The sequence below is a fragment of the Gopherus flavomarginatus genome, chromosome 4 (genome assembly GCF_025201925.1).
Source record: "Gopherus flavomarginatus isolate rGopFla2 chromosome 4, rGopFla2.mat.asm, whole genome shotgun sequence".
In the NCBI taxonomy this organism is placed as follows: Eukaryota; Metazoa; Chordata; order Testudines; family Testudinidae; genus Gopherus; species Gopherus flavomarginatus.
Genome location: NC_066620.1, coordinates 141,909,880 through 141,932,996, shown reverse-complemented (window position 1 = coordinate 141,932,996; position 23,117 = coordinate 141,909,880). Strand labels below are relative to the sequence as shown.

General features: G+C 39.0%; 1 protein-coding gene across 3 annotated transcripts in view; it reads right to left on the bottom strand.

Moving 5' to 3' along the window:
* FBXL4 (F-box and leucine rich repeat protein 4) overlaps nt 1-23,117 on the bottom strand; it is a 94,255-nt gene that overhangs the window by 57,698 nt on the left and 13,440 nt on the right. For all 3 annotated transcript variants that reach the window (XM_050949270.1, XM_050949271.1, XM_050949272.1), the window contains exons 2-3: nt 22,043-23,095; nt 8,029-8,374 (exon numbers count right to left, since the gene is read on the bottom strand). In XM_050949270.1, the coding sequence (XP_050805227.1) occupies nt 8,029-8,374; nt 22,043-22,554 (858 nt within the window). In that variant the 5' untranslated portion in view covers nt 22,555-23,095. The remainder of the gene's footprint in view (nt 1-8,028; nt 8,375-22,042; nt 23,096-23,117) is intronic.

Genomic DNA, 23,117 nt, shown 5'->3' with positions numbered 1-23,117 from the left:
GGCTTCACACATGTCCTTTAATTTCTAACATACAAACAATAAAATTTGTGCACTCATTTATTTCCTTACAACCACACAACTTTAACTTCAGTCTTAATGTTCTTCCATGTACAAACATCAGACTTCACATGTTTAGAGGGAAATTCTTTTTAACTAGCTGAGGTTGGAGTTCAGGTTGTGCATTTCAATGAGACTGTGAAGAACTGAACATGCATTTTGTGATTGGTTACAGTTGCAATACAAAGGAAATACACTGCATAGCTGAGGAGTTAGTGCTTTTAGGTATTGTGATATATGAATAACTTCATGGGAGTCAAGGTAGCATGACATTAATACTAGCTTAACTATAGTTCCTTGATTTCGGCATTGTTAAGAAATGCATATAGAGCTACAGTTGCTTAACAAAGTTCATTGTGTGGTTCTATTATACCTCTAATACATATGCTTTCACTAAAATTATAGAGGCACTTGTAAATTTTCAGCTATTCCATTTTTTATAATCCACCATAAATATATATTTTCTGAATATTCACTACTCCCTCCAAGTTTTTTTCCACTGCAGTAAAATATCCACTGTTTATCTAAGATCTTTAGTGACCTATAGTGCTCTCCTGTTTAATAGGCAAGCTGACCAACAAAGGGAATAAAAGTCAGCAAAACCTACTTCCAGAATTATGCTGACATAATTTCAGATAAATTAACATTAATTTCAACCGCAATGAAAACTGGAGATGGAGAACATCAAAGTTTGGCTAAATGGAAAAAATACTTTGACTTCTGAGCACTACAAAACAGTGGCAAGACTATGAAAAGCAGTCACCAATGTCCCTTTAAACTAATTATTTTAAAAGTATTTCCTAACCTACAGAACGCTACCTCTGTACCACCTATGATGAAATCTCTTACAATATCAGCCTCTTAACCAGAAAAGTTAATGCCAACATTTTATTTTATTTACTAAAATTAGACTATTTTTCATTTTAGATATTACAAAAAAGTATAATAAAATGTCACTAAGATAATGACACTGAGATTTAAATACTTTTTGCTCACTTTTGATTAAACAAATAACAGGGTCTAAGTCTAAAGGCTAACCACCATTAATCATTGCTAGTCTAGTCTGCTGTCTGTCAGAAACCTGCTTTCTCCGTGTGTGTGTGTCTCTGTGTGTCTCCTAGCATAAAGTATAAATTGATACTATAATGAATATGTGATGTGCTATACTATTCTGTGTTCAGGACAACTCCCAGAATGCAGCTGAACTGAATATCTGCTTTTGAAAACTAATCTCATAACGTGGAATTTCCTTCAAACTGTTGTTACTATGCACTGATGAAGAATTATAGATTCATAGACTCTAGGACTGGAAGGGACCTCGAGAGGTCATCGAGTACAGTCCCTTGCCCTCATGGCAGGACCAAATACTGTCTAGACCATCCCTGATAGACATTTATCTAACTTACTCTTAAATATCTCTAGAGATGGAGATTCCACAACCTGCCTAGGCAATTTAGTCCAGTGTTTAACTACCCTGACAGTTAGGAACTTTTTCCTAATGTCCAACCTAAATCTCCCTTGCTGCAGTTTAAGCCCATTGCTTCTTGTTCTATCATTACAGGCTAAGGTGAACAAGTTTCCCCCCTCCTCCTGATGACACCCTTTTAGATACCTGAAAACTGCTATCATGTCATCTTTGTTACAAAGAGAAACAGCATAGAGGGTATTTAAAACCATATATGATTTCAACAGAAAGGAAACAGAATACAAAAAAAAGAGTTGTTTTCTTACGATAAGACAGAAAAAAAAATATAACAACACGGATACATACTTTTTATCTTCTCCAAGATGAATAAGTACAGAGTATCCTGCTTTTAAAGAGGATAACTCATTAGATCAATATATGCTAGAACAGCATGAACATTCAAAGATTGGACCTGCATTCAAAGCACCAGTTTGGAAGTTTCCATTTGCAATTCGAAAGAATTATCAGTGAACAAACTCAAAAAGAAAAAAAGGAAAAGGTTATTCTTTATACACAGTAAAGGTAATCATCTATCTTACATCTCCATTTTGTCATCATAGCCCATGTTCTCACATTGCACTACTGATTTGTTTGCAAGGAGCTCAAGATGTATATATAAGATTATAGAAATATCTTCCTCCATTAAGGCACAGGGTGTTTATAAAGTTATGAACTGATAGATTCTCATCAACCCCAGGGAGTTCATCAGACAACCACCAACATGACTTGGCCCTCTGGCTAAGTCTCAAATTCTGCAGTTACAAACATCACCGAGGCTGGTAAGCCAGAATGACGTGACCACCCCAGAAAGGATGAAGGGAAAAAGGACACCAGAGAGAATGTAGGAATATTTATAAACTAAAAACCTGATACACCCCTTTTATCGTCATCATCATCTACACCTAGTCTTTAGTCCATTTCCCAACGACTTCTCTTATCTTTCAGGCAAGTCCAGTTTCTTAGGAAGGAAGGCCTCAACTCTATCAAACACAGTACCTTTTCCCCAACGTGATAACCTCTCCTCTTACCTCTTTCTGGAGCTGTTTTTCCCCTTGGCACTCCCTCAGCCTCCCAGTCTCCTTGAGTGTTGACTCTGCTCTCCCCATCTGGAATGAGCTAGGTCTGGGCTTATATAAAACCCCAGGCCCCTCTCACCACCAGCATCCTCTGAGAGGACTGGTTAATTGGAGTCAGCTAGTTGCATTTTTCTTTTCTCCCCAACCTCACAGTTCACTTTCACATTTTTGTGTCAGAGGTAGGACTGCTTCCCAGGGAAACTCTGGAATTGCCAGAAAGGTAAGGGAACTTATGGGGAAATAGGGACTAAAACTTTAGGTGCAGATCATGATAAACTACCAATACACTCCTTTATATGTATCCCTACATTCTTTCTGGTACCCTTTCCCCACCACCACCCTTTTGGTGGTGGTCAGGTCATCCTAGCTCATCAGACTTGGTAAGATTTGGAGCTGTGTTTGGGGCTTAGCTGGAGGGCCAAGTCACATTAGTGTTTGTCTTCTGAACTCCCCTGGAGCTGATGAGAATCTACTGGTTCATACAGGTGAGAACCAATTTCCCATTACACTAACTCTTAGCTCTTCAACGCAAGGAATATATCTTTAACCATACTGTAACCACTAAATGCACTGTTTATCTTCAGCAATAGCATTTTATTATGAGCAAAAGCAAATTACAACTTCATTTAACCAATAATTTCCTTTCCAAGACTGAGTCAAGTTTGCACAGACTCTGGTTCTTCCCTTCTCCTTGGCCAGACAAGTGGGTGTGGGGAAGAATCAAATCCTATAATTTTTGCTTTTTCTAGGAATCTCTACCAAGTTCTCCAATTTGATTCCTTCCAATCCAAAAGAAAATGTGTGTTAACCTACATTAGCTCCTTATTCAGAACAAAGTTCCTCTGGATGAGAGTCTGGCCAGAAAAATCATCAGGTAAATGGCATAATTTTCCATCTCCACGACCAGGTCTGCTACAGCAGTACTTCATCAAGCACCTAAGCTGTGAAAAAGGGAGCACGGACAAGCTATCAGGAAAAAAAGTGAGTACTAGAAGCACTGGTGAAAAAGATAGGAAGGGGAGACAGTATACTCCAGCTCCCTATCCTTATAGCAAATGGCTCCTTAAGGAACACACAGCCCTAAGTACCATGTGACTAAAGGTTTTATCAGCAAATACACATCCATTCAATGCAAAGTAAATGTGTGGAGAGAGTGTCAAGTGACTGCTTTGCAGAATTTGTCCATGGATGTTTTTCTTTACTCAAGTTGCCAAAGCCACTCAGGTGGAGCAGGCTTTCATTCTTACTGAGCAAGCAACTTCCATCACCTATGTGCTACAGGATGCAGGCTTTGATCAATGTGGAAAAAACATACTACAAATAATCTAGAACCTTGAAAGGAAAAAACCAGGGCCCAGTGGATTCTCTTATGACCCATGGACTTCCTGCTGTCAACTGGCAGAGAAGAAGCATAGAGTTTTAAAGGGATCCCCTGGGTTGTATATCTGCCTAATAGTTGACCAAAGGGTGGCACATGAGGTGTCTACTGAGAGCCAACAGCCCACTGGTGATCATAATAGTTGCGAAATGTGTGTCTGGATGATATTTAAAGAGTTATGTTGTCAAGGTTTTTTCCCCACTTTGAACTTTAGAGTTCAAGAAGTGGGGATCTGCATGATCACTTTTAAGCTTAATTACTAGCTTAAATCTGGTACGCTGCCACCAGCCAGAAGTCTGTGTCTGGCACACTTTCTGTTCCCCCAAAACCTTCCCTGGGGAACCCAAGACCCAAACCCCTTAGGACTTAAAACAAGGAGAAATTAACCATCCCCCTCCTTTTCCCCCCAGACTCTCCCCTCCCTGGGTTGCCTTGAGAGGCTTACACAGATCCAAACTCCTTGGATCTTAAAACAAAGAGGAATTAACCATCCCCCTCCTTCCCCCCCCCCCCGGGTTGCCTTGGGAAGCTTCACACCGATCCAAACTCCTTGGATTTTAAAACAAGGAGGAATTAACCATCCTCCCTCCTTTCCCCCCACCAATCCCTGGTGAGTTTAGACTCAATCCCTTGGATTCTAAAACAAGGAAAAATCAATCAGGCTCTTAAAAAGAAAGCTTTTAATTAAAGAAAGAAAAGGTAAAAATTATCTCTGTAAAATCAGGATGGAAAATGCTTTACAGGGGGTACTCAGATTCACATAGACTAGAGGGACCTCCCCCCCCCACAGCCTGAGATTCAAAGTTACAGCAAACAGAGGTAAAAATCCTTCCAGCAAAAAGACACATTTACAAGTTAAGAAACAAACATAAGACTAATCCGCCTTGCCTGGCTATTACTTACTATTTTAAAACATGAAAGACTGATTCAGAAAGATTGGGAAAGCCTGGGTGTACGTCTTGTCCCTCTTAGTCCTGACAGCGAACAACGAACAAAACAAAAAGCACAAACTAAGACTTCCCTCCACCAAGATTTGAAAGCATCTTGTCCCCCTATTGGTCCTCTGGTCAGGTGTCAGCCAGCTTTACTGAGCTTCTTAACCCTTTACAGGTAAAAGAGACATTAACCCTTAACCATCTGTTTATGACATATGTATTTACACTAAAAATTATGTTCTCAAGGTGCTGGAGTTAAGACAGATCACCAGCAGGTGAAATACCTCGGAAACGTTATTTTCAGGCAGGAGGTACCTGACACCTATCTCTCAGTCATTTGTGTATTATTTGTCTCACAATATAGGTCTATCTGCATATTAAGTCAGGTGAACTGAGAGATTGAAAAATCTGCAAGAAAGAAAGTTTGCAGGAGGAAACAAAGAGCAAGAGGGAGGGGTCCTGTTTATTAATAAAGAAAAAGGACTGTTCTCATATATCAATGGAACACACAGGACTCTTCACATAGGAGGCAAATGGACTGCCTTGAAAGGAGGGTCACAGCCAACCTGGCTGTAAAGTGCTACATGGATTTTGGATGTACAGTACTTTACAAGGCCTGAGAGTATTTTGTTAATTAAGTCTAGGCTCTAGAATGCATGCTATGAATTTATTTTATATGTAACCATTTGTTTCCAATACTTCTACTTGTTGTTACTTGAATCTGTGCTTTGCTAAATAAACTTACATTTGATTTTATTATATACATATCTAAGTAAAGCAGAGAGATGTGATCTGAAGTGGCACTAGTAAGCTGGCGTGTTCTGTTTGTTTGGTAGCAGCAAATCTGTGAACACTACAAGTATTTGGTGGATCAGGGGCTGGACACGCACAAACATAAAATGTCCTTGATACCTGAGAAACCATATAAATGTATTCATGAAACCCAACATATTAAAAATGGGTAAAAACACAGGGAAAAGCAGTATACTAAAAGGAGAGAAAAATGAAGACACACAAATAAGAGACAGGAGTCCATAGGCACAACAGAAATGGATCCAAAACATTTCTTCGCTGATACTTTTAAAGGACTTAGATAAGAATGAGACCACCAAAAGAAACCTTTTGTTAATCCAACAGACTGCAAATCAGTTTGTTCATCCTTTCTAAAGCAGACCTATTCTTAAACACATTTTTCCTAGTTTAAAAAGTATAATGAACACAGTAATACATGACAAGATTTTCTGGGGCAGAGAGTGTCCCAGAGTACACTCAAAACAATAAAATGTTTTGCCTAGGTTTTGTGCATTTGAGATATTACGAGTAACAACAACATTTATATAAAACTAAACTATTTTATGTGTATTGTGATAGCCTGAAAATGTTTCAGGCCAGAATACAGCTATTTCCTCATTAATTCAGACTGAAGACTGAGCTGATTAGAATGAGGAATGGGGCCCAGAGTTTGAATATCACACAATTATGAATAACCCTCTTTAGACTGAATGTTGTATCTTAATACTACAAACTTTAAATGAAAAACTACAAAAACCAAAGTGAGCTGAAAGGAAAACTATTTTCTTTTAAAAGTTCAACACTTTTGGCCCCGCCTCCTTGCACCCCTTCCCACAATCTCCACTACTTTCCTCATATATCCTCTCTCTTATCTCCTTCCTCCCTCCCCACTCATTCCCTTCAGCCAGGTTCTTCCCAGAAGAGCTATAATGCACTGGTGCCCAGGGGTGACTGTATTAAGAAAAAAAAAACTTGTAATTGATTCTGAGTTGAAAATTTGTTCCCTGAGCCATGCCCTGCAATTTTAAAATGGAAAGTGATTGAACCAGCTCCAACACTTGGGGAGGTGGTGGAAGAGAACATCGCCTCCGAGCATTTCTCCTTTAGCCCCAAGAGCAGCTCCAATTCCAGCTAGGAGCACTCTCAGTAGCTGCTGTTGCACTGCCAGGGAAGGAGAATGTAACTGCTGGTTCTATTGCCTTCTTCCTTGCCAGGGTCTGGGAACCTCAAGGAGACTTGCTTGGGAAATGCCCAGCAAAGGATGCCTCCTTTTCCCCCAGCCACAACCAGCCAGGGCATCCAAAGAGGTGAGAAAAAGGAAAAGCTGAGAACCAGTTATGGTTCCCCAATTCTCTCCTTACTACAGATTAGAGAAGCCTACAGATGGCTAAAATCTGAGCAGAAGGCTATAGTCTCCAACACAGTGTACTAACAGTTGAGCACAGTGTATTCCAGCCACTCCTCATGGGCAATATACCTTCTGCATTGGGGACTACAGGGTGGAAGGGAGAGGAGCTGTCTATGCTGGCCCTAAAGCCATTGGTGACTCCCCCATGCTGAGTGTATTCTTCCCATGGAATTTACAGGTGATTCCTGTGTCTTCCGTGTTGCAGAGGAGTGGATCTGCAAAGGCACTAGAATAGGACAGTGAATCTGGTTGTGACCTCTTGACTTTTTCAAAATAATACGCAAAAGCTTAGAGATCGCTGCTTTAGTGTATTTTGTGTTGTGTTTCAACACTGAATTGTGCGAAAGATGCTGAGATTTTCCCCAATACAAATAATATATACAAATATGCTGTATGGTAATTATTTTAGGGAGAAGAGTCCTGATGCCCTATGTAGACAGGGACAACGGAAAAGATGAAGGGTTTAAATTATTTTTTAAATGATTTCTATTTCAGTAGTTTGATTTTTAGAATTTTTACAGTACATGAAAGAGAAGGAAAGTTTGGAATTTTTCAAATCAAAGGAACGAAAAGCCACAGCAGTGTATATGTTCTGGCAAACAGATGAAAAATTCTGAGTTCAAGAGGCAGTACTGAGGGATTGTAGTAGCTAAGTTGAAATGTACATGCTCAGAGTCTGGTTACCTGAACACTGATTTGGTGATTGTTATTAGCCAAAGTATACAGAGTCACTTATTATATGACCATTGAGAAATAACTATACAATGATTATGTAAATCAGACACCCACAACCAGAATGCAAGGAATTGCATAACCAGTGAGGAAAAAATGTATAACTTTGGATCAGTAACTATACAGCATTTCTGCCCTCTGGTTGAGACAATTCCATTTTAGTATAAGAAGCATTTTTTCCTTACCTCATAAGGCAGTTTATCAAAATACCCATTAGTTGTCCATTCCCTGAGGGCTGTAACACTGAACTGTTTATTAAGACTATCCATTTCACAGCCATTCTTTTCTTCATCATCATCTTCATCCAAATCATTCATATCTATCATCGATGTCTTAAGTGAAAGTACAGGTCTCTCTTTCACACCATGTAGTACTACTGCATCTAATTCAGTGTAATAGTCCTGAAGCGAACTATTTACTTCCAATCGGATTAGATTTGTGGGAAAGTCAATCTGTTTAATACAAGGTGTGAACTGGCGAGCCTGAGGAGAATTCACCTTGGTAGGTGCTTCTGACCAAAGGATTTCCCACCTACAAAAGAAAAATTGCACATATAATACAGTGATTAATACAAAAAGATGAGTTACTAATGTAAGCTCTGAACTTACGCACAATGTGCTACTCTGGCAAAAGTACAAGTATTTAGTAAGTTAGGAACATGGCTGAGAGGCCAGTTAAGATTGCTTTATTTCCCCAGATGTCAATAAATATCTGAAAAAGAAAAAAATTAACAGGCTCATCACATATAAGGATTATACAATTACTGTACTTCCTTTGCACTACGGATAGAACAGGATGTGTGCTTATGAACACACAAATGTGCTCTTTTACTAACACAAACATACAAATCCTTGTAACATATCACATTTTATGCAAGTGTGGCAAAAAGGAGAATAAGCTTGTATAGTAAACGTCATATATTAGTACAAATATACTAAACAGAGAACAGAAGATCTCATGAAGAACCATACAAATAATTAGCCAAAACTTTTCTAATTCCACTCCCCACAAGCACATTTTTAACAAAAAAACCTATATATTAAATATTAATATGTTAAGTCATTAAAAAAGGAGTTGTTAATCCAGTTAATAATGACAATTTTTAAAGTGTCTACGTTCTATTTTGTTGACTCTTGAGCAGATAAGCAAGAATTTCTCTTCTAAGTCATTCACTGGGAAATGCCTCTTTAGTAGGGACCTACCAAATTCATGGTCCATTTTGGTCAATTTCAGTCATGAAAATTTCATGATGAAATTTCATGGTGGTGTAACTGTAGGGGTCTGGACCCAAAAAGAGGCTGTGGGGGGATCACAAGGTTATTTTAGGGAAGTTGCAGTATTGCCACCTTACTTTTGTGTTGCTGCTGGCGATGGTTCTGCTTTCAGAGCTGGGCAGCCAGAGAGCGATGACTGCTGGCTGGGAGCCCAGCTCTAACGGCAGCATGCCTGTGCTACCCTTACTTCTGTGCTGCTGCCTTCAGAGCTGGGTCCTTGGCCAGCAGCCGCTCCTCTCCATTCACCCAGTTCTGAAGGTAGCAACCCTCTTCTGGGTCAGGACCCCCAGTTTGAGAAACACTGGACTCCCCCCTCCCATGAGATCTGAATAGTATAGGGTAAAAGCACACAAAAGATCGATTTCAGTTTGTGACATTTTTCACATCCATGAATTTGGCAGAGCCCTACTCATTAGCGCAATTTTATGGATAAGAATTTAAAAAAAAAACTTCAAGTCTTTTGGTAACAAGCATTTTTTTGAACATTTTTATCCTCTCTGACAGTACATGGACCCAATGGCAGGAGTACCAGGACACGAATGAATTCCCATTCATACATCCTCTCTGATGCACCTCCTACAGTGAATGGCAGCATCACCAGTAGCAAACCACACATGGAGTAGTCTAGAGAAAGAAGAAAAGCCCTATCCCCACCAAAAGCAGCAGAGTGTCCTGTGGCACCTTATAGACTAACAGACGTTTTGGAGCATGAGCTTTCGTGGGTGAATACTCCAAGCAAGAAGCAGGCAAGAGATAACGAGGTCAGTTCAACCAGGGAGGATGAGGCCCTCTACTAAGTACATCGGCCAAACTGGACAGTCTCTAAGGAAAAGGATAAATGGACACAAATCAGATATTAGGAATGGCAATATACAAAAACCTGTAGGAGAACACTTCAACCTTCCTGGCCACACAATAGCAGATCTTAAGGTGGCCATCCTGCAGCAAAAAAACTTCAGGACCAGACTTCAAAGAGAAACTGCTGAGCTTCAGTTCATCTGCAAATTTGACACCATCAGCTCAGGGTTAAACAAAGACTGTGAATGGCTTGCCAGCTACAAAACCAGTTTCTCCTCCTTTGGTTTTCACACTTTAACTGCTAGAAGAGGGCCTCATCTTCCCTGACTGAACTAACCTCGTTATCTCTAGCCTGCTTCCTGCTTGCATATATATACCTGCCCCTGGAAAATTTCCACTACATGCATCTGACGAAGTGGGTATTCACCCACGAATGCTCATGCTCCAAAACGTCTGTTAGTCTATAAGGTGCCACAGGACTCTTTGCTGCTTTTACAGATCCAGACTAACACAGCTACCCCTCTGATACTATCCCCACCCAGGCAGCCATGCTCCCCAGCCTGGTACACAGGCCTGGGAATGGAGAGAGCTCTGCTCTTTAAATGTATTCTGCATATTCCAGGCCACAGGGAGGGGTTTTGCAGGTGCTCCAGTCACAGCTGCTACTTCACACTGCTCCCGCTCCTTCTGCTTCCTTGACCAGGTAGATTGATGACAAGGAAGGAAACCTACAACAGCTACCGCTGCTGTTACCTCTGGCGTTGTATCTGCAGCATTCTCAGCACCCTATATACAAACCCAGTGAACGTTCACCAGTTGTAGCTCCCTCCCACATCCGACTATCCTTGTCCCAGCTTCAAAGATCTCATACAACTTAGCTATTCTTTGTCACACTGATCTCAGAGACCTGACACTGATTCTGCAGTAATTGGGCTCCCTTTCTGATAGAAGCTATCAGCACTCAAACTGTAACAAGTGTATGCTGATGATAACAACTACTTCTGAATATTTAGACAAATCAAAACATTGTTGACTCATACCAATACTGGACAATTAACTTGTCCTGTTAAACAGAAAATAAAATGTAAGCAACGTTTCCACTAAAAAAAAAATTACTCAGTGCAAATAAGGCCTGGAAATTTCACTTGACAAAATTAAAATTCAGAATAGGAACATATATCCATGTTTACCAGAAAATTTCCTTACTTCAATAATAAGGTCAACAGATCTGTTACAATGGTTACTACAGCCTGCTTTCAGCTTGGCGGCAGAACCAGACCTATCAGTCACTGGCAGTGGGGGAATTCTCCACCTCCTGACGTTGACATTGTAATTGTCATTACTACTCCAGCCAAGTTAATTCAAATCTACTTTTTAAAATTACAGATTGTGTTAAATATACAATTTCTCCTACCGCACAGTATGGTAAATTCTACTTAATGACAACAAATTCAAATCCTTGGATGCCAATTTCCATCTCTATTCTGAATGATCCATTTGTCTTCAAGGTGGGCTGTGTCTATGGATTTTATTACTCAAAGGGAAATTTTCAGATAAACATGGATAAATTCTTCTATTCTCCTTCATGCTATGGTCCACAGAGCTGTCACAACAGGATTTTCATATCAGTGTGCCTCCAGGATGGAAAGCAGCAGCATCCTTTAAATATGGATATATAAAACATGCTGGATTATTGTGATTGAATGCATCCTTGTAGTCACACCCTGCACACCACTGTAATAATCTTTTACAAAATATCCCTTGTAATATATCATTTGAAAACTAACAACTTGCTGGTCAATATCATCATGGTAAAAAGTATATAGCAAAATTTAGAGGGGGAGGGATAGCTCAGTGGTTTGAGCAGTGGCCTGCTAAACCCAAGGTTGTGAGTTCAATCTTTAAGGGGGCCATTTAGGGATCTGGGGCAAAATCAGTACTTGGTCCTGCTAGTCTAGGCAGGGGACTGGACTTGATGACCTTCCAAGGTCCCTTCCAGTTCTATGAGATAGATATATCTCCATATATTATGTCTTAAGTTATAAAATCCCCCTGTATGATATACTAGCTCATGCTCAAAAATCACACAGCCCTGCACCAGGAAAAGTCCTAATCACAGAAGTGTGTTCATCTCAATTTAATAAAAGTTGTAAGCAGGGTCCTAAGACAGTTTAAGACAGGGTCCTAAGATAGGAGATAAGGAAAACCTGCATTTCAGCAGAGGGGAGAAGAAACAGCATGCACACTCTTTCAACACCAGACACCATGTTGCCGCCTTTACTGTCTGAATGAACATTAACCAGGAAAGTTAAGTATCAGAGGGATAGCCGTGTTAGTCTGGATCTGTAAAAGCAGCAGTGTCCTGTGGCACCTTATAGACTAACAGACGTATTGGACATCTAAAATCCAATACGTCTGTTAGTCTACAAGGTGCCACAGGATTCTTTTCTGCTTTTAGGAAAATTTAATGCATTTCCCAGAGTGACTGAACTACAACAGTGAGGGGCAAAAACACCCCAAGTTCCCTCTCCTTCTTCATCTCTCTCTTTTTCACCTAAAACAACAAAAGAAACAGCGTTTGGATTTTGCTAGCAGATTCTGGCCTGAGAATTTGGTCAGAAATGTTTCTGGGAAGCTGTGGTAAGAGCTTCACCTTGAACCAAGTCTACCTCGTTAAATTAAGAAAGCATTTTATTTTTCTCTCTTGTAACCATTTCTGACTTTAATGCCTTATACCTGTACTCACTTTAAATATCTCTTTGTAGTTAAAACAACATATTTTATTCATTAATAAAAACTAGGGCTGTCAAGTGATTAAAAAATGAATCGCAATTAATCGCACTGTTAAACAATAATAGAACACCATTTATTTAAATATTTTTGGATGTTTTCTACATTTTCAAATACATTGATTTCAATTACAACAGAATACAAAGTGTACAGTGCTCACTTTATATTTGCTTTGGATTACAAGTATTTGCACTGTAAAAAACAAATAGTATTTTTCAATTCACCTAACACAAGTACTGTAGTGCAATCTCTTTATCATGTAAGTGAAACTTACAAACGTAGAATTACGTACAAAAAAACCTGCCTTCAAGAATAAAACAATGTAAAATTTTAGAGCCTGCAAGTCCACTCAGCCCTACTTCTTGTTCAGCCACTTGCTCAAACAAGTTTGTTTACTTTTGCAGGAGATAATCCAGCCCGCTTCTTGTTTACAATGTAACCTGAAAATAACAGGTGGTTGCATGGCACTGTAGTAGCCGGCATCACAAGATATTTACGTGCCAGATGCGCTAAAGATTCATATGTCCCTTTGTGCTTCAACCACAATTTCAGGGGACATGTGTCCATGCTGACGATGGATTCTGCTCGATAACAATCCAAAGCCGTGTGGACTGACGCATGTTCATTTTTATTATCTGAGTCAGATACTACCAGCAGAAGGTTGATTTTCTTTTTTGGTGGTTCGGGTTCTGTAGTTTCTGCATTGGAGCATTGCTCGTTTAAGACTTCTGAAAGCATGCCCAACTCCTCATACCTCTCAGATTTTGGAAGGCACCTCAGATTCTTAAACCTTGGGTGGAGTGCTGTAGCTATCTTTAGAAATCTCACATCGCTATCTTCTTTTAGTTTTGTGAAGTCTGCAGTGAAAGTGTTCTTAAAATGAACAACATGTGCTGGGTCATTATCTGAGACTGTTATAACATGAAATATATGGCAGAACGCAGGTAAAACAGAGCAGGGGACATACAGTCCTTCCCCAAGAAGTTCAGTCACAAATTTAATTAATGCACTATTTTTTTTTGAACAAGTGTCATCAGTATGGAAGCATATCCTCTGGAATGAGGGCTGATGCATGAAGGGGCATATGAACGTTTAGCATATCTGGCACATAAATACCTTGCAATACCAGCTACAAAAGTGCCATGCAAATACCTGTTCTCACTTTCTGGTGACCTTGTAAATAAGAAGAGGACAGCATTACCATCTGTAAATGTAAATAAATTTGTTTGAGTGAGTGGCTGAGCAAGAGGTAGGGTTGAGTGGAGTTGCAGGCTCTAAAATTTTACATTGTTTTGTTTGAGTGCAGTTATGTAACGAAAAAAATCTGTATTTGTAAGTTGCACTTTCATGTCAAAGACTGCACTACAGTGCTTATATGAGTGAATTGAAAACTCCTATTTCTTTTGTTTATCATTTTTACAGTGCAAATATTTGTAATAAAAAGATACACTTTGATTTCAATTACAACACAGAATACAATATAGATGAACATGTAGAAAAACATCCGAAGTATTGAATAAGTTTCAACTGGTATTTTATTGTTTAACAATACAATTAAAACTGTGATTAATTACAATTTTTTTTAATCATGATTAATTTTTTTGAGCTAATCGTGTGAGTTAACTGCAATCAATCAACAGCTCTAACAAAAACTAATCCAGTATTGGGAATTGTGTGGGTAACTCCATTTATGGTAGCAAACTGTTGTACATTGAGAGACAATGAACCTAATACATCTGGACTGTCCAGAGAGAGTTGGACAGTGCAGAACACACTTTTTAGGGGGTGAGGTGGGGGGGCAAGAGTTCTGGGACCGTACTGGGCTGCTGAAAGCCAAAGTGTGACTGGTGTTTGCTGTCAAGCTGCTGGGGTAAGAGTTGCTGGACCAGGGCAATGGCTACACACAGACATTCAGGGTGTAACCTGCATATTGTCTGGCTGTTTGAGAGGAGCCCAGGTTGACTAGTCTGAATTGCACTCCGGAATATCATAATTACAGATAAGTATCTTTATCTTCCCCTGGACACTATGGCCTGGACAAGACAGCCAAAAGGAAAGAAATGGCATTGTCTAAGACTGGATAACCAACATTCAGAATCTGGTGAACTAATGACCATCTAGCAAATCTCACTACAGAAGACTCTGCTCGAAGATTGTCAGTGCTCTTAAGGACTGGAGTTTGACGCTTAACCAAAGGAGGAACATTTCTTGAATTTATTTAAGGAATGAATGCTATGACAGGAGTAAGGACTACCTGTCTGAATTAAAAATACAATGCCAGTTCTCATTAGAGAAAACTCCCAACCTTCAATAAAAAAAACCTCAAGTGACTGGAGATAGTAGCTATTGGGAAACCTACTCTAATGGATAGGAAGTATAACAATACCTCCTCTGCAATATGGGTAGTACTGTAAAGAGCAGAATGAGGTTCCAAGGTCACGGATGAGAACCTCTCTCTAGACAACTACAGGACTTCTTAGCGGTACATGAAGCACGGAGTGATTACAGAGCCATATGAGGGGAAACTACGCAGGGCATGGATGTTCCTATGTTCACAAAGCCTCTCTTGAATAAACTGTTAATCTTTTGGTCCACACAATCTTTAGTGGCCCTTGGGTTTAGAAATTTCCAGTGCAGAGAGTGGTCTGGAGAAACTGAAGGAAGGTGGTGTTAAAAGTGAAGAGGTGGAAAAATTTACTTATTTGGCCTAGCTATACTTAGTATAGCATTTTTGAGCGGGTCTCTGGGTAGATCTTTTTTACTCTGGATTTGGCCAAGAGTGCACAGTATTCTCCAGAGACTCTGATATAAGAAAAAGTCAAAAGAAACTATCTTCCACCTACATCTTGGAAGGTTTCTAACCAACTGGGATCTGGGGAAAAGTATAGGGAAGAGAAAATCAGATCCATCATCTTATCCACCTTATTCTGCACAAAAAGGCAATCCTCATCACCTGGATAGGTCCAAGTATGACATGGACAGTTCATTCTTCATCACTGATATCTTGAGCAAATGCTTGTGATAGTTGGACAACTGCTCAGATAAGAGGCTGGTTGGAACTTTTGTAATGCCTCCCTTCTTATGATGGTACTTGGCAGGAAGGGTAAATAATGAAAAACAAAGCAACCAGGAACACTTGTAAGTCACAAGATCTGGATGCCTAAGAAGCGCCACAGAGCAGAGAGAGGGAGAAGCAGGGCCTTCTTTTTTCCTATGAGGAATTGAGACAAACTATTTTGTCTAAGAGTATGGGATGGGGCTCAAAAGGTTTAATTAAATAATAGAATAATCTGAGGCTTTAGGGATGGATGCCTAACAGCACTGCTCCTAGAAAGAGAAGCCTTGGTTGACATCTTTGAAAATTAATCAAAGAGACAGCATGGGTCTGAGATTCTGAGCAGAAGAGAGACCAAACTACACAGATTTTCATCCTCCCTTGTACAGTTTGGGCAAAAAAAAAATCTTACATAAGCAGCATGGGTGAGAGCCCATACCTTGAGCATTATTTCCCGTCTCGCTGATCTGTTCTTTGATTCTTGCGGTCATGCTTAGTCTCATTTAAAAGAAAGCAGGTGATAAACTGGCTGTGTACATCTGAAAAGCCAGGGCCTGCTTATGTAAGAGACCCCAAACAGCCCCAACAACCATTTTCAGTGAGACTGCTGAATAGTGGAGACAACGCACAGATCACTTTTATCTGTTATTGGCTTAGTAGATACTGGAGAAGCTGTACAGGTGATGTATCTTGATTTTAGTAAGGCTTTTGACACAGTCCCACCATGACATTCTCATAAGTAAACTAGGGAACTATGGTCTAGATACAATTATTATAAGGTGGGTGCACAGCTGGTTGAAAGACCATACTCAAAGAATAATTATCAATGGTCTGCTGTCAAACTGGGAGGGATATATCTAGTGGGGTTCCAGGGATCTGTCCTGGTTCCACTACTATTCAATCTTTTCATTAAATGCCTTGAATAATGGAGTGCAGCATATGCTTATAAAATCTGTAGATGACACCAAGCTGAGAGAGAGGCTGGAGGATTAGAATTCAAAACTATGTCGACAAATTGAAGACTTGGTCATGCAGTTGGGAAAAAGGCTAATATCATTCAGGGCTATATTAACATGAGTGTCGTATATATGACACGGGAGGTAATTTTCTCTCTTTTCTTGACGTTGGTGAGGCCTCAGCTGGAATAATGTGTCCAATTCTGGGTACCACATTTTAACAAAGATGTGGACAAATTGGAGAGAGTCCAGATGAAAGCAATAAAAATGATAAAAGGTTTAAAAAACCTGACCTATGAGGGAAGGTTAAAGAAACTGGGCATGTTTAGTCTTAAGAAAAGAAGACTGAATGGGGGGACCTGATAGTCTTCAAATATGTTAAGGGCTGTTATAGAGAGGCCACTGATCAAATATTCTCCATGTCCACCGAAGGTAGGACAAGAAGTAATAGGCTTAATCTGCAGCAAGGGAGATTTAGGTTAGATATTAGAAAAAAAAAAACTAACTATAGTTAAGCTCTGGAATAGGATTCCAAGGGAGGTTGTGGAATCCCTATCACTGAAGGTTTTCAAGAGCAGCTTAAACAAACACTTGTCAAGGATGGTCTAAATATACCTGGTCCTGCCTCAGGGCAAGAGGCTGGATTAGAGGACCTTGAGTCCAGCCCCACATTTCTGTGATTTTAATGCTCTGCCTCCTTCCTTCTGCTGCTGCTAGCTGTTAGCAATTCTAAAACAAGGAAATTCTCTAGTTCCTATGATATCCTAAAGAAGGACTTACCCTCTAGTTACCAAACTGCTGCCAGGTTAGAGGAAGCCAAAACCCAGGAGATTCCTGCCTGAAAAAACAGAGGGCCACAAAGTCCTGAGGAATCATCATCAGCTTTGCACGGAGGCAAAAGATTAGGTTGTCAATGTGACTGCAGTATCTCAAACATGCCAGAAGTGGAGCCAAAAAGCAGCTTGATATTAAAAAATATATCAGAAGAGGGATCTTCTGTTTACTTCCAAGAAGGGAATTTCCAACAGAAATAATATTTAACTCTTGTACAGCGCTTTTCATTCAGAGATAAAGTGCATTACCAAGGAGGTATGTACCATTATCTCCTTTCAATGGGGAAACTGGTCCAACCATAGTAGTCAGAGAACAATGAATACCCACACAGGACAAAATGCATTTTATGTAAATCTGGGGAAGATAAATCACATGAAACACACCAAAACGTAAGGTCCAATCCTGCCAACACTTTGATACTCTTGGTTTTGGCTTTGCACAAATGAATGCTGACAATTAAGTTCGGGGGGGGGGGAAATGAGCTCAGTATTTGAAAGTTCTTTTGCTATAAATTTCCTCAATTAGCCGTACTTGAGGCATTTCATCAGGTTGTGGATGTGTCTGTATCTTAAAAAAAAATTCATAGATTATCTGCTTGAGTAGTCTCACTGAAACCAAGCACTACACTTGATTGAAACCGCTTGCAGGATCAGACCCTTATTTTCCTACCTCAGTGAACAATGTTTCAACTTTATAAACATTTACATTTGTCCAATTATCTATAGTTAATGAAGTAACTAGGCACAATCCATAACCCATTCTGCCTTTTTAAACAACTACATTATGATTTAAAATAAAAATAAATGTATTTTAATTCTGACTCCTCTGGAGTAAACAGGCCTGGATTGGTTTGTCTCAGAGAAAACTGGAAGAATTATTTTTGTGGCAATTACATCTGAAAGGCTTTTCGGGGGGGAACAAAGGGAAGAAAATCGCTCCTGGGTCACCCTAATTCACCAAACTGAAGTAACTGCTGAATATGCTATAAACTCAAGAGGAAAGTGGTACCTATCATTAAATGCTTGCTCTTTAGAGTAAATTATTTTCAATTTTTTTTCTCCATTTATAGCTTCCTTTAGTTTAGTAGGCAACTTTCATTCCTTTTATGTCAGTCTGTCTCAGTAACTAGCTTATTCAGCCAAGATCAATCTGATCAAGGAATAGGTTTTCAAGAGGGAATTTTTAAAAGATTTTTTAAAATTAAAAGGCATATTATTTCTTATGAGCAAAGGAATTAAATGGATTCAAAGTTTAGATGTTTTGATAAAATACCATTAGTTTATATATCAGTAAAACCACTCTATCATTATTTCCTTTCAGTCCTTTCATTACTATCCTAGATAATATTATTATAGCACAATATTGCCAAACAAATTAATAAACCAGTTTTGGGGTAACACATATGAGTAGTTAAAACAAAGAGAAATAAAGAAAAATCTATTTTTTAAACATCAGCAGTGCATAATCAAACAACTGAAAATATTTTAACACAAACTGATAGACCATGAATGGCTTCTAGTTTGGATTCCAAATTCACAAAGACTGAAAGCTGATTTTTCAGTGTAACTACCCGCAAATGGTCTGCATGTTACAATGCTTTAAGTTTTCTTATTTCATGGTTAGAAAGGTAGTGAATTAAACGTTAACTGTTTGGACTATTGCTGTTCTTTGAACTCAAATTTCTTACTTTTCAAGTACACAGATATTTATTCAATAAATGGGAAAAATTTAAACAAACTGTACCCAATTTCATCAGACATAAAAACCTACTAACCCAAGGACTACCTGCATGGCCAGGCCCCTCCGAAGTCCTCAATTTAGAGGTACAGCATATAAAATATTTGTGTACTATTTACTGTGTAATATACTAGACTGCAATGTATTTTAAATTTAATGCATTTTTAAAATGAACTTACTACAGTATCTCTGTTGCTTTTGTTAAACCTTCTTTCTGGTCCTGGCCCAATTCACTTTTTTGCTTTCCTATACTGATTATATAGCTTTGCCTCATGTTGTTTTCAGCACTTTCTTCCACTTATCTTTCTCACCTCCTGTAGCCTTTTACACTTATTTTCCCCTAAAGTATGTGCTTTACTTCCTCCTCTATATTTTTTTGTTTCTCTTACTGTTACCCTTAAATCTCTCACTCTGCCTTAGGTCTTGTAATTGAGAACTCTGAGTGCAACAGTGAATCTGCAAAAATCAGGTTAGTTTTATTCTGTTTCTGTAGTTTTTAAAAACTATGAACAACTGCAGAATCAGGCACTGTCTCTCTTCACTGGGGAGTGAACCCAAAAAGAGAGACAAGTGGTGACCCCACATCCTCCAAACACACCTAATCCATCCCAGCCTACTCTCTATTTTTGGGTCCACTTCCCCCATGAAGGGCCATGGTGCCAATTCTACTATCACATATGGCTTTTAAAAGTTCCAGAAGCAGAATAAAAGTTTCACTGGTGCCCAGAGTTCCTAAAATTGGGGGTGAAAACTGACAAGATTCCAGTTAGTTTTCACTCTGCTGTGTTTGACAAAGATACAAACAGCAGCAGAGAAACTGTCTGTCTGAACATTTAGGAACAACAGACTGCATCAGTTTGCACTAGGTTCACGTTTGGAAAGTTATCTTTGCAATCACAGTGTATTAGAGGTTAAGGGTTTTTTCCCCAACAAAATTAAAGTTTCAGTTCTACAGAAGCTGATGGCACTTGCCCAGGAAAGCTTCTTGCTTTGTACACGATGGAATGGATTTTTCCAAGACTTGTAAATGGCTAATATTTTTCTAATATGGCTGCTTTTAGAGATGGTTGAAGGCCAGATTCTCTACTGCAGTCCCAGGTGGCTCAAAAATGCTAGAATCTGGTCATAACTGACTCTCTGAAAATTACTTCAGAAAAGGAGAGAGAGACTCTTACTAGCATAAAGCCAGTTGAGCTGGCTCCTGTGCCAACCACCTCCCAATCAGGCTATGCTCATCGGCAAAGCTTTGCTCCACAAGGCTGCTCTAATTTATGCCGGAGCTAAAGAAGCTACAGTTTAAAAATTAGGGAAATATAACTGACCATCCGGTGGCCCACTCCCACCCTTTTGCCAAATGGTTCTTGACACTAGAGAAAATCTAGTTCTGCATCTTCATACAGCTGATATGTTCTTTTTTGAGCTTGCATGTGAAACACTTAGGATAGCATTTCTTCCTTTTTATTCTTGCTATATAATATTACCACCTTTCGCACTCAGCTTTTAGATAGCACTTTTCATCCATAAAGGAGCTATGTATCATCCCCACTTTATAGATGGGAAAACAGAAGGCATAGCAACTACGTGATTTAATCAAGATCACCAAAGAGACCATTCAAATGGCCAGGAACAGAACCCAAGTTTCCCAAGTCCCAGTCCAATGCCCCATCTAATGAGCCACACTGAAAGGTAAAAAATAAACACCTGTAACAACATTAATGCAAAAGGGTTACCAGAAATGCTTAAGAAGATTGTAACACCACCGAATCTACCTCAATACCTTGAAAGCAGTCACTGGGCCTTATTTAATGTCCATAGCTTACAGGTATTACTTTGTCTACAGAGATGTCCCTGAATACAACATGATTACACAAGATACTGAGAATGATTTAAAAACTGAATAAGGGCTATAAAATACAAATTAAGGACCAAATGCTGCCCTCACTTAGAATCATGCAGTTTCCATTTATTTACCGGTAATTAGCTCAAGATCTTAAATATAAGGAAGTACGTACACATCTATGAAAGTTTTTAATATCGTAAGACATGAAAATGTTGGAGGAACTGGCTAGTGCTAATACTCTGTAGTTGGACATATTTATTCCTGCATTTCCATTATAAGCTATTCTCAGGAACATATTACTTCAGCCTAAATAGTCACTCTAAGATAAAACATAGCATACAAAGGTTCACCTCACAAGCAAACTTTTATTCCGTTTGTACTCAAATTTAGTTTAGGCTGTATTGGCAAATGAGGATTACATTCAAAAATTAAAAATAAATTTTGAGCAATAGGCACATTTTGCCTTACAACATGGTAAATCCAAAAATCTTCACTGGAAAATGGAACACTGTATAAACAATTTTCCCTCACTATTTGGAGCAAAGTAAAAATTCCAAAGCATCATTTAATTAACAAGTTACTGTAAATGCATTTTTTTATCAAAAGTTCCATACAGATTATTTGTAGGTTTGGCCTGTTAGAACTATTATTATACAAATGAAACCTGAATGAGCTTTGACCCTAAAATGGTCTCAAATAATCTATAACTACAATATTGATATTAAACAATGTTGTAAACCAAAACACATGTATCCTAAATAAAACTGCTTTAAAAATATACTGAAGTAAACAAAGTATTTTTGGTCTGATATAAAGTGCTCCAACACTGAGAATAAAGACTGAAACCTCACTTAAAAGTTCTTTTGTGGTTGTACTATTTAGTAAGTTAGAGAGAGATACTCAGTAAAAGTTTACCTTACTTCAGCTGGTGTATTTTGGGAATAGGGATTTGCAGAACAAGCCAAAATCCTAATTACAGCCCCAGGGTGATATGTTTCCAGAACATGCACTGCTGTGGGATACACTGGCTCCTCAAAAGCAAGCTCTACGTAGTCCTGGCTATAGAAGTTAGGTGGAGTCCTCTTGAATGGCAACTGGGCACTAGGACACTGATCCCACCAAGTTCCATAAGTTCGAAACACAGCAGTCTGAGTGAAGTCACCAGAACTGGGGTACACATTTGGAATACCTGCCAAATTCCACATGGTGTAGGACATGCTGTTTTCACTACCGTAATGAGAACTGAAATCCAACACTTCTTTGGCATACTGGACTACTTCAACATTGATAGGTAAGGCTCGGCTGTTTGATTCAATAGCTCTCCGGCTGTTGATCATTTCTCCCCTTGTAGCTGTCCTGGCTCGGCGCCGAAGGCAGATATAGTAAAACATGCTGAGAACTGTTAACATGGGAAACACCGGTGACATCTAGATATGAATTATGAAGCTGCAAAAGGGCAGGTGTCCTATATAAGGTGCATTAACTCTTTGAGAGATGTTTAAAAAAAATAGCTGAATAAAACAGAATGGTTAAACATGGTCAACAGAGAAAAATTTTCCAGAAGGAAACCAATTTGCTTTTACTCATTCTAATTGTCTAATTAAGACAACACTGTCATTAAAAATCTAAAATCGAGGGGTTTCTATAGGGCCACTGAATTAAAAAAGGCAGTTATCTGGAAGTTAAATTGAGCCAAAAACTAAATTAACTATTTTCCAGGTTAGATCACCAGCCTGCAGTAGTAACAAAAATTTTGTTGTCAATGTAAAACCTTCAGCACTACCCTTTCATGTTGTCCATGAGAGCACGCATCCCTGATATAAAAGTCAGTGGACTCCAAAAGGATGTTCACTGGAGTCCATTAATAATATCAGCTGGATGTCTTCTATACAGCCATGACAGAAGGTAGGTATTCAGGGTTCTGTGACGGTGTCAGAAGCAGAAGTCTATATGTATGGTGTTGTATATCTGAAAAAAGAAGATATTTTGG